General features: G+C 38.6%; 2 protein-coding genes across 23 annotated transcripts in view; both read left to right on the top strand.

Annotated features, from left to right (window-relative positions):
- Positions 1–59: 59 nt before the first annotated feature.
- On the top strand, positions 60–3,765 carry wdr83os (WD repeat domain 83 opposite strand). The gene is made up of 4 exons (XM_017415611.3): positions 60–216; positions 741–846; positions 1,663–1,760; positions 3,031–3,765. Exons 1-4 carry the CDS (start codon positions 167–169, stop codon positions 3,095–3,097), a joined length of 321 nt encoding a protein of 106 aa, XP_017271100.1. The 5' UTR covers positions 60–166; the 3' UTR covers positions 3,098–3,765.
- A 3,939-nt stretch (positions 3,766–7,704) lies between these two features.
- The window catches only part of cacna1ab (calcium channel, voltage-dependent, P/Q type, alpha 1A subunit, b), a 144,300-nt gene continuing 135,157 nt past the window's right edge, over positions 7,705–16,847 (top strand). For all 22 annotated transcript variants that reach the window (XM_017436811.3, XM_017436887.3, XM_017436724.3 and 19 more), the window contains exons 1-2: positions 7,705–8,025; positions 15,981–16,373. In XM_017436811.3, the coding sequence (XP_017292300.2) occupies positions 15,985–16,373 (389 nt within the window). In that variant the 5' untranslated portion in view covers positions 7,705–8,025; positions 15,981–15,984. The remainder of the gene's footprint in view (positions 8,026–15,980; positions 16,374–16,847) is intronic.

The following is a 16,847-nucleotide window of genomic DNA, read 5'->3' as shown; positions in this document are numbered from 1 at the left end:
TAACCCACGTCTTAATGACGCGTTGAGCTTTTATTTTTAAATTTACCGGAAATATTTGCCTGACCCCATCTTTTCCCTTTCCAAAAAGGCCGATCAGCTGTGGATCGGTCGCTCGAGTTTAATTTTCTTCCCGTTACTTTCCAACAGGAGAATATTGTGCCCTAATATGTCTTCCAACAACATAGCAGATCCGAGGAGGCAAAATAAGATTTTAAGGTATGTTTCTTTTGTTTCAGGAAACAAACTTTAGCGAATAGCAGTTAGCAGCCTAAGCTAACCTTGCTTGTCAGAGAGTTCTCCAATGGGATTAGTTGTGATTAGGACTTACCTTTCAGGCAAAAGCACTATAATAATTAAAAGGCACTATAATTGGTTATTATCAATTAATATGTGGTACTCGGTCGGTGATTTGGGCTTGACTCAAACCGTTTACCTCTAAGCAAGTTTAATTAATAACATCCTATTTTTGTCAGCGAGTCAGTCATTTGGATTTTTTCTTCGTGAGCCGTCAGTCCTTGTTGATGTCAGGAACAAAGTTGAGTAAATATTAAACTCAACTATAAAGACTAACGATAATCACAGCAGATCTATTTAATGCCCATATTGTTTAAGTATGACTTTCAACTGCTTGGCATATTTATGAAATTAGTTTTTCAACATGGGGTAATAGGACTTTTACAGAATGGATTGTATACCAATTACATTTCCTGTTTGGTGCTTATAAATATTTGTTGTTTCAGGTACAAGCCCCCCAGCACAGAGACCAATCCCACACTAGAGGACCCTACTCCTGACTACATGAACCTGCTTGGCATGATCTTCAGCATGTGTGGTCTGATGCTCAAGGTTAAATACACGCACATCTTCACCTTAACCCTTTGTGCTTTTTGCCCTGTCTCCTCTGCCCTCTACTTCTGTGTGTGCTTATGTGTTTATATGAAACATGCTGCCCCCAAAGGGGGTGACCTTGGTCCATTCTAATCAGTCCATTTAGATGATTAAAGGTAAACTCACCTTTGAAATAACGGGCTCAAGGACAGCTGCTGACTTTCAGCACAAAGGACACAATAAACTATCGCCACACAGCAGCATACTTTGGCACACAGTTCAGTGGTAGATATGTGCTTTTATCAACTTGTCTTTTGATCTGAATAATAGAGGGAAATATTTGGATTTGACGTCCTTTGTCTGTTTTGTGTGGAGGTGTGGGTGGGGGATTGTCAAAGGATATGCTCAGTAATTATTTGTGTTTAAGGGGTAAGCCAAAATATTTAGACACCATCACTAAAATGGTGTGTAAAGAACAATTGTTGTTAATCTTACAACTTTGTAAATGTATGTTTAGTTTCTTTACTAATCACATATAAATACAAATATTTACAAAGTATTAATTTACTTGTTATATTTTTAGTAGTTTATGTAAAAATAAGTTTCAACCCATTTAAACTAGTCAAGTCAGAAAACAATGAGATAATAAAACCAGAATTTAGAAATATGTATTTCTCCAGATATATTTGTCCCTAAACAAAGGATTGCACACTGAGAGCACCGTCTTATGCCCCATTTCAAGAACTGTTTTGGTGTCTTAGTTTTCTGTAAGCTTATCAGATCACAGGAAACGTTTGGATCCACACAAAGCTGAAATGTGTGTTTGTGTTTCAGCTGAAGTGGTGCGCCTGGATCGCAGTTTATTGCTCTTTCATCAGTTTTGCCAACTCACGAAGCTCAGAAGACACCAAACAGATGATGAGCAGCTTTATGTGAGTACTCAGCTTCACGTATGTTTGCGATCTAAAACTAAATATGACATGTGTGTTTGTGTGTGTATTTATATGTATAAGAGGTTAATTGAACATATTTTGGCTTAAACTGTTCATTACTGCTTTCATTCCAAATCTTTAACCAATACCAATGTTAAATAACATTTTACAGCTCTCTTTCATTTTTCTGTTGAGCTTTAAGGGTTGTACACAAGCAACAAATGAGACCAAAGCTTTACATACAATACTGTATTGTTATGTCTAGCATTCTAGAAAGGGTTTACTCATCTTCCAGAATCTGCTTAAAAACCATGACTGTGGACAAACCGGTCCAGTTTTCCTCCTTTGCAACTCTTACTGATAAGAAAAGAGGGTATACTTTGCAGACAGATTGCTTTAGCCTGCTATTTTGAGCTAAAAGTGCAAGTTTTTAGTGGTAAGTTTTTAGCTTTGTTTATATCAGAATCTAGTATTAGGCCAGCTGCAGAAGATCTCGATTCTGCCTGGCACTGAGGCTTCAGACAAGCCAATCTTAATATACCAAAAAACTTGCTGTATGACCTCTCTAGAGGACACGTTAGCTTATAAAAAGGGCACTAAATCAGGCCTTCACAGACAGATTTACAATAAAGGAAAACTTTGTCCATTGTCTCGATGAGGTTGTGTTAAAGACGAGCTAAATGTACTCATAGCTTAGTGGCAAAAAAAAATGTTTGGCTCAGCAAATAATGTCAGCGGATGAACTGGACACACCAGCCGTGTGTGTAGAAGCTTGTTCAAGGCCAGTTTTGGGATATTGGGCAAAAGCCAAGATAGGATTCAAGTAACCCTGTTGTCATTTGACAAAGGCTTATGTAGGATAAATAAACTGTAAAGGGCAGGTGAGTCATTAAGGTGACCCGATGAATCTACCTTCATTTATCTGGATGAATTTGGATAAAACAGAAGCTCATTTGTAAAAGTTTGAGTCCTAATAATGGCTGTTCTCAACTGCAGTATTTTATGATATGCTAACTTGTAAGCAAAATATCCTATTTGATCATTAGAATCAAGTTAAAGATTGTAAAGTAAAAGGGAAAAAAGTACACTTAATAATCAAAGACTCTTTAGAACCAAAACATTATATGTCTGCCAGGAACCAAAAACAGTTTTGCAAAAACTCTGTAAATTTAGGTTTACCAAAAACTTAAACAGTTCACCTTCAACTTGACATGAAAGTGAAATTATGCAATTAATATTTTATTCTCTTTATGTTTGTTTTTGTTTTTAGGTTGTCCATCTCAGCAGTTGTGATGTCCTATCTCCAGAACCCACAGCCAATGTCACCACCATGGTAACCAGGGGCCAAACACAGAAAAAAAGGCTAAAGTGAATCATGGAGCCTGGCATGGGCGACCGACCAACCACACCACCATCCATCCGCCTGTCATCCATGAGCAAAAACAGAGACAGAAAAGCAGATAATGTAATAGAATGACAGCGAGACGGAACAGATGACCAGAAGAAGAAAACATACCGTCAGGATGTAAAAAAGATCATTCGTCTGTGACTTCTTTTTCTGTTTTTACCCCTTTTTAATTAAAATCTTTGTAAATTTGCTGTTAAGCTGATTTCTTTCACGATGTCCTGAATAAAGTTGTGCGGTTTTAAATTGAGCTTGTCTTTGACATTTAAGTTTGGATTAGCCTTTAGTGCCAATGCCAGTTTCATTGCAGTAACCACAACATATAATTTATCAGACATTAAATGTATCAGACCAGGCACTAAATGACAAGTGTCTTAAAAGTAAATATGCCCATTTACAGTCTCACACAATTTCATTTCATACTAGTTTACTAATTTGGATAACGTGTTCAGAATCGACCTCAAGCACAAGAATCTTTACTCCTTTTGAGTTGAGGCAAAAAGCTGAAATAAGCGCTTTTCACTCACAATGAATAAAAGCATTGATTTTTCTTTATCTGTTGAAATGTTATGTCTCCTAATAAAACCCACGCAAACTTGAGTCTGTCCTCTTTGGGTTTCTAAAGTAAAGGCATTGACTGCAACTCATGCAGACAGCCACAGCGTTAACTGCTTGAATGTCTGTGCTGACTACAGACAAGAAGCTGGAAGTCAGCTGGATGTGAGACTGATTTAGTGCCATATAACTCACGTCCCTCCAGGGCCGGCTTCAGCGCAGGCGTGCCGAGTGGGCACTTGAGTTGCATGGCTTGCTGCCACGTTTCAGCAAACTCCACTGGATTTTCTCCTGACTTTGCCCTGACTCTAACAGCTAACTGACTCATTTGTTTTCCAAGTCGTCAGACCGTGGCCCCTTTCTCCCATTGTGGTGGGATTTTTTTTCTTCTTCCTTTTTTATTTCGTGTGCCACAGTCAGTGGAACATTTGTTGTTGATTGCTATCAGTGGAAAGGATATTGAATTTGTCAGAGTCAGCAGTTATCTTCGGCATTTATCGGTGGGCTGCGTAATACGATATTAAAAACTGTCACTGTTGCCTGAATGTTGATCTTAAGCTCAGTGGTTGATGGGCTGGAGGCGATTTTAATTAAAGCTGATCGCAATATTCTGCTCTGCTGTGCTTGCCTGGTAAGAATAAAGCAATGGTGGGCTGCTGGGGGACAGGCTTCCATCTACATCTCACACTAGAGGGCAGAATAACATCACAAATGAATTCACTGTCAGTAAGAGAAGAACTGAGGCCTACAGCATCCAGCTGAAAACTACTGGAGTGGTGTTTGCCCTTTAATGTTGAGTGGATAGGAGCACATCAAGTACAGTCATTTTTTTCCCCTACTTAACTGCACTGAAGTCCTTGAACAGTTTGTTTTAATGTGCAGCTGATGCCAAATCACCCCGAGCAGACAAAGATACCGTCATAAAGAAACATGACTACAATTACCACAAACTCAAGTAAACAAGACCAAAATCTGGTCTCTGGATGCGTTTTATGAGTTAAAGTGTTTTCTTCTTGTAATAGCAGGTGAGTGTTTTATGGTTTCGTCTGATGATTTGAAACGTTAGTCTCCCAGCAGCCGCAGGAGGACGTCAGCAGCTACTCTGAGAAGTCGCCTTGCGTCACATCTGCATCAGTGCCGTACAGCAAAGCACGCAATTTCCAGAAATGCTTTCCATAACAAAGGCTTCTCAGTAAATTCAATAGATAAAAGATAACATACGTTGGAAAATCATAAATTGCACGGACAATAAAAACTCAATGCCTTTGTCCTGGACTGCTTTTAGACTAAATCCTGCTCTGAAATCAGACCGCGTGAGACTTTAACTTGTGAAGAACAGCTTTCAACAGATATTAAAATGAACCCATTTATAGTGATAGAGCCCTAGTAGTTTCCTTTTTCCTTTTAAACTAAATTTGCATTAATCATAATAATTTGAAAATTAAGTAAAAGGTTATGAATCTTTGCAGTCATGATGAATAATTAGGAACTTTTGAGAAATCCTACAAGTAAAACTCAACAGCAAACCAGTCAAAGTTAAATCAGAATTTACTGTACTTAGAGTAATTTGTTTAGCTGTTTTACTTCTGAGTGGGCAAAAGTAATATCCAAATTAAGGATATTAATAATTTATATATTCCTAACCTTTTAACAGGCATAAACCACCAAATATGTGTGTGCCGCGCAGAACCACTGTAACACCTGGTGAGTTGTGTTGCTCCTGTAAAGACCAAGCTCAGGAATGTTGTTATTTGTTGGTATTTCTGAGTCTGCATGTGCGTATCGCAGCGCTTGGGATCCTTTATCAAAAGGCCTCATTCAGATACTGTAATATTTTGAATCCCACTTTCAGGCTTCAATTTCCAGGAGTAAGGTGTTATTGTCAAAAACACCGCTGTGGAGGGGAAGCTGCTGAGTTGGAAATCCGGCACATCACTCGCACACTCCGAGAGTCTTCTGTGCAATACACAAAAACCGAAGAGTTTTAAGAAGTGTCAGCAACATGCAGAACACATTTAAATGCTGGCATGCACGCAGAGCCATTAGTAATGTGAATGTATCTGAACTGAAAATAAAACGAAACAAAGAAACAAGCTCTGGTAATTCGCATAATTGTCCTGCAAAATTATTGTCCTCTGATTCTCACTGAAACAAAAATAAGTAAGTAAATAAGTAAGTAATTTAAAATAAGTAACTAGTAGAAGAAAAGTATTTTATTTAAATTAGAAATAAATATCAGAATAACTTAAGTAACGTCATCTGACTGGCACTTGTACTCCAAAACCATTTCAGACACATGTACAAAAAAGCTTAAACCCTTAAAGTTAGCATTTGAATACTAAAACAGTAAACACAAACACCAAAAGAAGAAAAGGGGAATAATTTTATGTAATTGAAACATCAGTGGATATTCCTCCCAAAGACAAACATGCCTGTCTGTCACATGAAGATTCAAAACAAGAGAATTAATTTACTGATATTTTACCTCCAATAATAAATTCATTATTAGATAAAATTGTGGAAAATGCTGGGATGTTATCAGTGCCACTAAATAAATAAATAAAGCTGTAAATCAATGGGAAAAGGACTCAAGTTCAAGATGCTCGCTGCAAACTGAAATCAAACCCAAAAAGGGTTATCTTCAACTATACTGAATGGTGTAGTTTGAAGAAGTTGAATCCAGTATTTTTTTTTTCAGATATATTGATTTGCAATTCTGAAATGAGGATCCACACTCAATGTAAACAAAGCACATGGCTGAATCTGCCAAGAGCCACACGGAAGCTTGAATCACATGACTGACCTACATTAGGCGGGCTGTAGTCTGTGGAGGCAAACCAATATGGCAGCGTCAGCGTCTCGTAGAAGATGTTTAGGAGGAAATATAAGAGTTAATCTGCTGCTAAACATGAAAGAAAAGAGAAGGTTTGCGTAAGATGGCCGTCAAGAAAAAAATATCAGGAATCAAGCAGGACAGCAAAACGCCATAAGGAGAGATCTCAGCATTCAACACATAGTTTTTGCAAAACATCTTCTAGACAGGTAGGTTTACTTTTGACTTATTTTTTTTTGTCATTTTAGCTCATTCTGTAGGTAAACAAACACATATAGTTGTGATCCAATCACATATTTTGCTTAAATATATTTTTAATTTAAAGACACATTAACCATTGTCTGGTCTTTGTGATATTGCAATGAGTATCTTTAAAGATGCTTTAATGCAAAAATAAATGAGAAAATCTAAAAAAATTGGCCTATATGATAAATATATATATGACTTGTGCTGGCAAAATAAATCAGAATGAGCACAGGTCACTGTGAAAAATAGTAAAAATAGACATTTTTGCTTTAACTGAGATGAGGGTAAAAATGAGTCCATTAAGACACCAACTAGTGAACTAAAATAGCATAATAATCTTTCTAATCTACCTTTTAATCAAAGTTTTCTAACAGGCATGTGTTCAGAAGTCATCCTTTATCTTATAACCCTTTTAATTTCCTTTTAAACTGACCGGGCTGCTGTAGAGCCAGAAAATCCTGTCATATAATGTTTGGCATCATTGTGAAGCTTTAGAGCTCTGTGTGTATTTAAAAAAAGGGAACTCTGGTAAACATACCTGCTTCTTGCCAGATCGGGTGATAAATCACCCAATTTCTACTAACTGCATCATGTTGAAGCTTTTGAGATGCAGAATTTGGAAACAGTAATAGGTCAGTATTGGAAAAAAATCATTGTGATAACATATACTTTACTGAATCCTTCATGTTTGCTCAGTTATTTTTACATTAGAGATTTTTTGCTTTTTATGGCACTCCTGTCATCCCATACAATCACACTGAACTATTAGATCTGCTGTGCTGAGTGTGAAAACTCAGCAAAGTGAAGGGAGTTAGTTTCACAGGGGGTGTTTTTTGGGGAGGGGAGGGACACTGAAAGAGAAAAGGACACAGGGAGTTCAGTGCTGAGCCTGAGGAGAACAGTAACCCAGACGTCCTGCTGAGAGGAGCGGAACAGCCGGTGTCGCATACCCGGAGAAACTCTGCCGCGCAGCCGTCCGGACCGGAGGACTTTTTTTTGACGGCATGTCCCCGCTGTGAACATGGAGTCCCCCCGTCCCCCCGTGCAGCCGGACGCCTCGCTGTCTCTGCTCCGCCGGTCCAGTCCTCCGTCCAGCACCGCCGACCGGTTCCCAGCCGCCACCGCGCCGCAGCTGAGCTTTTCGGGGCCACCGGAGACCCGGCGGTCGGCGCTGAAGACCCGGGAGGAGCCAGAAGAAGTACCGGAGCGGAGCACCTGACAGACAGGTAAGGCTGCAGCGAGCCCCGGGCCCCGGAGGAAGAGTTGGACTGAGGTCCCTCTGAGTGGGGTTAACACCTGAACACCTGGGTAAATGACGAGACAAGCGGACTGATTGCATCCCTGGGTGCAGACTAATTCCTGGCAAGGTTATCAAATAAGGGTTGAGGTTAGGTTTTACTTTTTATGTCAATGTTCAACATTAATTATATTTATGTTTTACGTTTACTTCACCTAAATTTCCTTCTTTTATCCAGTGGCTAAGGTAGGATTATCTAGAATACTGCAGTTATGTATTTATTTGAGTATTTAAAGAGATTTGCACTTGCAGTTTGCAGAATATTTTTTTTATATTTTTGAGTTTAATTTGGGATGCTCGACATTTACTCATTGAACTGTGTGAAACATTAAATTTTGGTCCAAAGTTGTCTTGAAATAAAGGTTTGGTTGCATTACAACTGTTATTTTATTTTATTTTTAAAGGGAAACACCTAGTTCTGAATGTTAATCAGTGTCTGAATGTTACTCCATTGAGTTTAATGCATTTAAACTAAATTAGGAAAGAAAGACCGCCTTTGCAGCTGAGTTTTCTGGAAACTGGAGCATCATAGGACCAAGAAGCTGACTTTCAAAGTCCATCTGATGACATTGAGTTGTTTTCACACAGAGTTAGTAAACTATTTGTTTGTTTGTTTGGCAACCCAACAGAAGTTTTGTAAAAAAAAAAAAAAAGAAGACCAGCCTCACATCACATGATATGACATCTAATTGATCAGGACTCAGATCTGACTGAGACAGAACAGGAAGCCTTGTCTGACGCTGGAACCTCTCAGCAAAATAATGACAGTTTGTGTTCTGCTGAGTTTCTGTCCATAAACGAGTCACAGAACATGGAGAACAGTTCACTGGAGTTCTACTACAGCTGAGACCATTGGACTTCTTCTATTTACTGAGTAGAACCAAACACCATGGCAGTCTCACAGCATCAAAATGGTTGAATGTAAAAAATCGCCAGAAAATGCAGACAATGATTATTTCTCATTTTTGGTGGTTTTCAGCTTCTCTGCAGTTGAACGTCCACTTTTCTTCAAGGATTTTTAGGAAGTAGGATTACACTGAAGGGGAGTTTGAAGTCTGACATATAATTTGTTTGCTACTTTGAAAACGAACCAAATTTATATATTTAAGAAAAGGAAGAAGAAAAAAACCTTTCAGATTTGCTAAAGTCAGTCATAAACACAGAGGTTTTCTTCTTGTTGAACAGATCTGGTGTCAGATCTGCTGGTGGGTGATGAGTTATGTTTAGATCAATCAAAAGTGCTCTTAGCCCAGAATATTCCCTCTTCTCTTTAAAAAAAAAAAAAAAAAAATTTAGTGTGTATTAGCCTGACCCTACAATTAATTTTATGCCCCTTTTCCTGATTATTTCAATAGCAGACATTTGCTCTGCTGTTTTCGGAAAGGATTTGTCATTCTGATGGATGAGTGAATGTGTGTTTTCCTTCTTGTTTATCAAATACAAGTTCACACCTGCACTCTCACCTTTCTTCTTCTGGGTCACTCCCTCCTGGCCCTCCTGTCACCTCGTAGCATCCATCTCTTCGTCCATCGAGTCATCTCAGTGTTTTCCCCAACTTTGCTTGTCAGTTTTGCACGATTCACTGGAACAGTGCTGCTTTCTAGTACTCAGTGGTGCTATCACAGCTCGTTCTCGTCGAATTAAACTCAAAATAAACAGAAGTTATCGAAGAGGAAAAGTCAACAATGTCCCACAAGGGAAACAAACCACAGTCTGTGGGTTAAATTAGGTTAAACAAGGCAGGAGTAGAAGAAGAGTAGATATCACCACCTTGCCAAAGTAAATTAACGATCATGTTTTAGTAAACTTAGTCATAAAAAAAGATATGTTCATGGAAACTGCTAGGTTCTTGAAAAAAGTAAATATGGGGAACGTTTAATGTTCCTCACCTCAATACTTAGTGTAATATGTTGTAAAAAAGCCTACCTGGTAAAATGAAGATTATTATTAATATTATGTGACTGAAAAGATGTAAAAGCCTTTTCTGGAGCTTAGTGATTTGTGTTTTTTGGATATAAATAGTGGTCTGAGTGATCAGATGTCAGTCCATTCTTTTATTTGCTGTACTTCTCATGCAGATACACCTGTTTCCCTTCCGTTGTTGGATTTATGGCAGAATCCTTCCTCTTGTCTCTAACGCCTGAACAATCTGGCGCAAGAAAGTTTTAATGAATAATTATTATTATTTTTGTTTTACCCTTTGAGGCTCAGGAGATCTTCTGAGGAAGGAGTCATGATTTAGATGGTTCCTCTCAGCAGTCGTGGTTCCTTTTAGTCGATTATTTTAGATTAAAGGTTTCATGGTTGAGTCTGTGCAGCTCCTTCGCACACCTATATGTACAGAAACACCTACTGGACCTATGTTGTAGCATGTGATATGACTGATTTTCATCTAGTTTTGTAACTTTTTCCTGTGCTCATCCCTGAAAAAAAAACCCTTTAATTTAGAGCTTTACATGTCAGGTATTTCACGGCTGTTATATTCTTTTTTGATTTTAATTATATCGTACGCATTCTGCCCTTTAACTGGTTGAGTTTTGTTTTCCTTGCATTCCTTATAGGTACCTCTTCCCACCCCGCGTATGACATAAATCAGATGTGGTTGTCATGGCTCTAATGACAAAGTAAACAGCATCCTCTGTTGAGGGTTTCAGGCAGTAGTTGCTGCACTCTTGCATGAAACACAAAGCAAATACTTCCACTGCAGGGTTCATCAAGGCAATGATGCGAACACCAGCTGTTTGTGTTTTAAACCAAGGTACCTTCCCTCTGCATCTCTTTTGCCTACCTCACTTTCTGTTCCTCTTTTCTTCGGCTTTTTAAGCTGCAGTATAACTCTGCAGTCCCATATTTTTGGCCACGGCTCTCACCAGAATAATACATCTCAGCGTGTTGCCAGTGGAACTCCATAGGCGGTGTGGTGACTCAGAGTTATTTCGCAAATTAATTTTGCTCTCCAAAACAAAATCGCTTAATCTCCATTTCTAAACTGAGAGCAAATGTATTTAGTCTTGCATGTGTTTTAGCAGCACGCTGGTGGGCTTATCTGTGCTCAACACATCATGATATTTCAGTCTAAAAGTGGGGATGTCAGAGGGTTTTATTTTTAAATGGAACTAAAGAGGTTCCTATTGGGTAATGATGGTAACATTTAGCTTTTTTTTCTGTTTTTATAGCCTAGTTGCTTGGTAGCTCTAATTTAATTTTTAAGATTTTTGAACTTTCTTTTGCCTTATAAAACACACATTCTGTAAGGAAAGACTGATCATTACACAGACTGAGAAACTTTATGTGGCTTGGTACATTTAGTCCTTAAGGGTTCCACTTTGGACAGATGTAACATAAGTTTAATTGCACTCGAGGCAGCTTAGCCTCATAAGAGAGTCAAAGCAGTTCCAGAAAAGCTGTGACATAAAATTAAACCTGCTTATATGTGAAGAAAATGAATTTGTCTCCTCATCTGCTTTAGATTTAAAAAATCCAGACAAGTCAAAGAATTGGAACAGACCAGTCTACTATGGAGAAAAATCTGTCTAATTCATCTGAACAAAACTTGTGTCTACAGAAAAAAACCCTTTTCTTTTCTCCTATAATTCAGACTGTAACCAAGCCTTACAATTTTAGTTTTCGACTTCCACGTAACTGCTTACTCAGCACTCTCGAAGTCAGATCCACTTTTTTTCTTTTAATTTTCAACGAATAAAACCAAAGGTGCATTTAATGTCTGAAAGTAGTCAGTCAGGAAGTAGGCGTTTTAAATGGCTAAATATCCATCATGTGAGAACAAATACACATTTATTTATTTTTTCTTTTGCTGATGTGAGAGGAAAAACAATGTGCCTTGTTAGCATTCCCCAGCTCCTTGATGAGTGCAGGAGTCACAGAGCTGTGACCTGAGAGGTCAGAGTGTTTTGGGGAGCTGACAGGCAGAAAGAGGTCATCGGCAGTCAGAGTCCAAACACTGTGAGACCAGAAGCAGTGTTTGGGTCCTGCATGGAGAGCGGCATCTCTTCCCTTGCTGGGGGAGTGTCTGCCTGGTCTGTTTGTCATTCATTTGAATGACTCACCCGTGCAGTTAATTGCTATTCTAATTATTAATTTGGATACAACTTTGTATAATGAAATTAATTAAATACAGTCTTAGACAAACAATACCACACAACAGGTTGTGCTGTTATTGATTTATTTAATTGAGACATACTTTGCTCATTTAAAAAAAATCCTTGAGGTCTCAACGAAAAGCATTACATGCTTTGGTCAAAAGACAACTAAACTAAAAAGCTTAATTGCAGTTCCTCTGCACTGTCTTTAGAGATATTTTGATTGCAGATGTCTTGTAACTTGCTAATAGTGCAGCTTTGCAATCCTGTGTTGTGCTGCCTTTTTAGTTTTTTGGAACAAAAGAGGCTTTCTTCAGGCATCACCTCCCAATGATCGGCCTCTACTGTAACATACTTGGAACAACCCCATTTCTTAGGTTTAAGTTTCAATACAATATTGAGCTTCTTATTCATGTCAGATTACTGAACAAATAAATTTGACAATAAATAAAGACTGGCTTTAACATTACAGACTCAAGATGTCACACCAAAGGTTTTTTTTTTGTGTTAAAAAATGAGCCGACCAGCAGATTGGCCTTATCTGGTCTGAGCAGGGACGCAAAAGGCTCACAAGCTTTACTGGTGCTGAAGACTTAATCTGAATTTGTGCTTGTAGCACCAGTGAACAGATTGTTATCTTTGTGAATCAGAAGTTCTTTTAAAAAAAAAAACCCTTCCGTAGTGTGACTTGCTGTTTCTGTCGCATCATTTCTTTTTTTTTTTTTTTTGCAAGAAACTGACCATTATAAACTTTTCTTCTCCTCTCCAGCCTCTGCTGTGATGGCTGCTGTTCTGTCGTTGAAGGTTATGATGAAATTAAAACGGGGAGTTTTAAACCGAGGTATTAAAATGATAATGTTTATATTTTTAGATACTATATTGCAGTGACACTAAATAAAAAGGGCCCCTGCTGCTCAGTGATGTGGAAACCTCCTTTTTTTGTTTCTCTCTCTGCTGTCCAACACTGAAGCAGAAAGAGAGGGGCGATAAGTAAAAGTTGGAAAAGATTTTGCTTTATGTGCACGGCTCGCCACAGTTTACACTCTCAGCAATTAATCATTCCTCAGCTCATCTGTCATGTCTGCTAATCTTTCCCACTCTTTCCCTCTCATCTGGCTGGCTTTTGCTGCCTCTGTACCTTTTTATTAATGTGCTCTCGCTGCCATTGTGCCTCTGGGGGTAAATTTTGGTTTCAATATTTTCCCTCCTTCCTCTTTTATCCTTTGCCATGCTTCTCCTTCCCGTCGTTTTTCATCCTCCGCACCTCTCTCTTGCCCTGTTGTCTCCTAATTATCTGTCCATGCCCCTCTTTGTCTCCTCTCATGAGCTTCCTTACCACTCTGTGAATTCTTTATGCCCTTGATAGCTCTTTAGCTTGCCCTCACCTCGTGTTTCCGTGCATTGTCCTGAGTTTGTGTGTTCTCTGATGGTCCCACTTATGCAACCAGACCTGTGTTATTCAAGCCCTGCGGCGTACTCGCGAGCGCCCCCCCCAGACCCTCAATCACCCAAGAAAGTCCTTACCATAGCACTATGTCTCATCATTGTACCAGCGGCGTGTGAACGTAAATTGTGTGTGTGTGCAGCTGTCTCTGTGAATTAGTTTTCACATTACACCATGTCAGGGAGAAATAATGTGTAATGCACGCTCAGCAGATAACTGGTGAGGAAAAGTGCTGTTTCTCTTACATTTATACGCGCGCGCACACACATACTGTACGTGAACAAATAAAATTTTCTATATATATTCTTTACGATCACCGTGTGTAGTAAAAATTAAAAATGTCTAGTCACCTTTAGGATTTTTTTTCTCCCCTAATTTTCCCCTCCGTGTCAGTTCCCTCTTCTGTTTCTCTCTGTGGGTCTCATTGTTGTTTGTCCTTTGCATTCTTATTGAATGTCTGCTTTATTAATGTGTCCTTTATGCTGCGTTGACTTACACTCTTTGCCTTTTCTTACTCTTTTGTTTGCTCTTCTTTGAGGGTGGACCCGTTTCACCAAGGGCACCTGAATTTACAACAGACCGTTACATAAAGCATCATTTAATGGCTTTAGAAATCCAATTGATGTCAGCTATATTAATATAAAAGACAAAGTACTGGAAGTGACGTAGAGGTGTGTTCGGCGCCTTTAGAACGACTGGAAATGAACTGAATGGTTTGTAAAACTCAGACCTCTCGTGTGGATATTACACCGGGACAGTTTGTTATACAGCCTCATTTGATTGATTTGTACCCTGCATAAATCTGAAGCAGCCAAGGACATGATGGACAGAGTTGCTTTTAAATCCCACAATAAAACCAGCTTGTATTGCACATCAGTTAAAGTGGCTCATTGTCCAGCTAATGATATGTACTTACAGAGTGAGCCTCTAAGAAAGAGAGAGAGGGACCAGCTGATTCTGAACCATTCAGCAACACCCCAGGTTACATATAATTACATTGTTTTAATGTTGAATTTAAAAAGTGGCTATTACAAAAAAAAAGATCTTCATTCCCTTTATACTTTCTCTTTTTTCTCAAATCGAGATCAGCACTGTAGAAGAAACTATTTGTTGCATTATTATTGCACAAAGTTACGTAAAAAAGAAGTTTAGTTTAGACCAGAGGAAGTGTTTTTCTTCTTTTGGAAAATAATCTAAAGTTTGTAAGTAAAAAAAGAATACTACATTTCCAATTTAAGGTTTCATTAACTTTTTTTTTAATCTAATTTTGTTTTTGAAGCAAAAGTAGTTCTTAAACATCCATATATATAAAAATCTGCTATTAAAAATACACTTTTTCTATTGTATTTTTTTATTTCTATGCAATAAACCCTATATAATGGCTCAACAGCTATCAGCTGGCAGTTCTTTCTTGAAGACATTCATGATGTTAGTGTCAGTTGTTCACTTGGCAAGTTACAGAGAAGTAGGCCAGTCTTTTGCATACTTTCACACCTCTGCACAACTGTTCAGTTTCTGCGATGAGGAGGTGGGGCTGGTGGAAGAAAAACTAGTGGAAACTGTATCGTCGTCTTGTCTGATTGAGTGTTAAAAATTCTGCATGTCTCCAAAATAATGAAGCATCCATCGGCATTTGGTGAAAACAATAAATGTATTGATTGTCTTCTCTCATCATCTGTGCTCCTCTCAGAGCAGTTTCTGCTGGAATTTTTGTCTTATTGCAGAATTTCCTCTCTTTTGGTCGACTGGTTGCAGCAATCCTGGTCAAACGTTTCATAACAAGCAAAATACAAGGCAATATGTGCAGTAAAAACATGAGTCATTTCATGTATTTGTTTCAGAAATATTTTTTCACCGTGTTCCAGTCACATAAACAAACAAAAAATCACATATTTTAAAAGATTTTTTTTCTCTTGAGGAGAGATCTTTATATTGTTAGTTTTCTCTGTTCACAATCTAAACCCTTTTTTTTATTTTTTGTAAAAGCACATGCTTTTAGATTCCTGCACATGATCGTTAGGTATTAATACACGGCAACCATTCTGCATTTGTACGTCACACTGTCTTTGCTCAGCATGGGTCTGATTTAAAAAAAAAAAAAGGTTTTTGCCTACCAAACATTTACACCTAATTGGACTAAAAAATAAGTCCCAGATTGAGAAAAAAGCCCAGATATTTATAGAATACCTTTTTTTCTGTTAAACTAATCCAAACCAGAGAAAGAAAGATGTTTTTACGTCTGTGATCATGTACTTTGGTGATGTCATGAGTGTGCTGTTCCCCCCAGGAGGAAATTAAAATATAATCTATCTTTATGTTTTCTTGTCTCTTCTCTTCCAGCTCCATGCTCTCCCCCCTCTCTCAGGAACATGGTGGCTCGGCGGTGTGTCCTCAGACCTTGTTCTGCTCCTCTTCCTCTCACGACCTCCACCGCTCATTCGGATGCAACGCTCTCCCGAACAACGGGGGCAGCGCCGACCCAAATCCCTCTTACTACCACACCGAGTATGACGTCCAGGTGGAAAAGTTCAGCGAGGTGCCCTTCTCTGGTGAGGGAAGCGTGTCTGAGGACAATTTTGACCAGGGCTCCACGTCCCTCATCACCAGCAACAATGACTCGACGGTCCCTCTCATCCGGCGGAGGGGGGGACTGGTGGATTACCGGGACGTCATCATGGCCCACCAAGCACACAAGCTGCACAACACGCCGCAGGCCAAGAGGAAACAGTGGGAGTGAGTACAGATCCGTCTTTAAAAATCACACCAGAGTTGGAAAGTTTAAAAAGATGTTCCAGAAACAATTTGACTCATTTATTTCAACTTAGTTGGTTGAGAAATAAGGTATTCTGTAAATCATAAATGCTACTTTACCCATCAGCCTCGGCTAGATTTTGCAAAGCCCCTTTTGTTATTTAACCCTGACTCACAATCAAAAAATGCTTACAACATGATCAGATTTTCACAAAATATAATTCTGCATGTCCACTTTGTTAAACAAACCAAAAATTAGCTCAGATATTTTGGTGAATATTGAACTTTGGATCAAAATGTCAGATAATTTTTTACATATTTAATTATTTTTTTGTCTGCATCTAAGCCTGAATCAGAGTTTTGTCTCAGCCATTGAGCACTAAACAGTACATCGGCTAACAATGTTTTTGTGACAAGCACAATGTTAGATGAGTGAAGATTTTAGTTATGAAGGTA

Source organism: Kryptolebias marmoratus, linkage group LG3 (assembly GCF_001649575.2).
Source record: "Kryptolebias marmoratus isolate JLee-2015 linkage group LG3, ASM164957v2, whole genome shotgun sequence".
NCBI lineage: Eukaryota > Metazoa > Chordata > Actinopteri > Cyprinodontiformes > Rivulidae > Kryptolebias > Kryptolebias marmoratus.
This window is presented reverse-complemented; position numbering and strand designations above follow the sequence as displayed.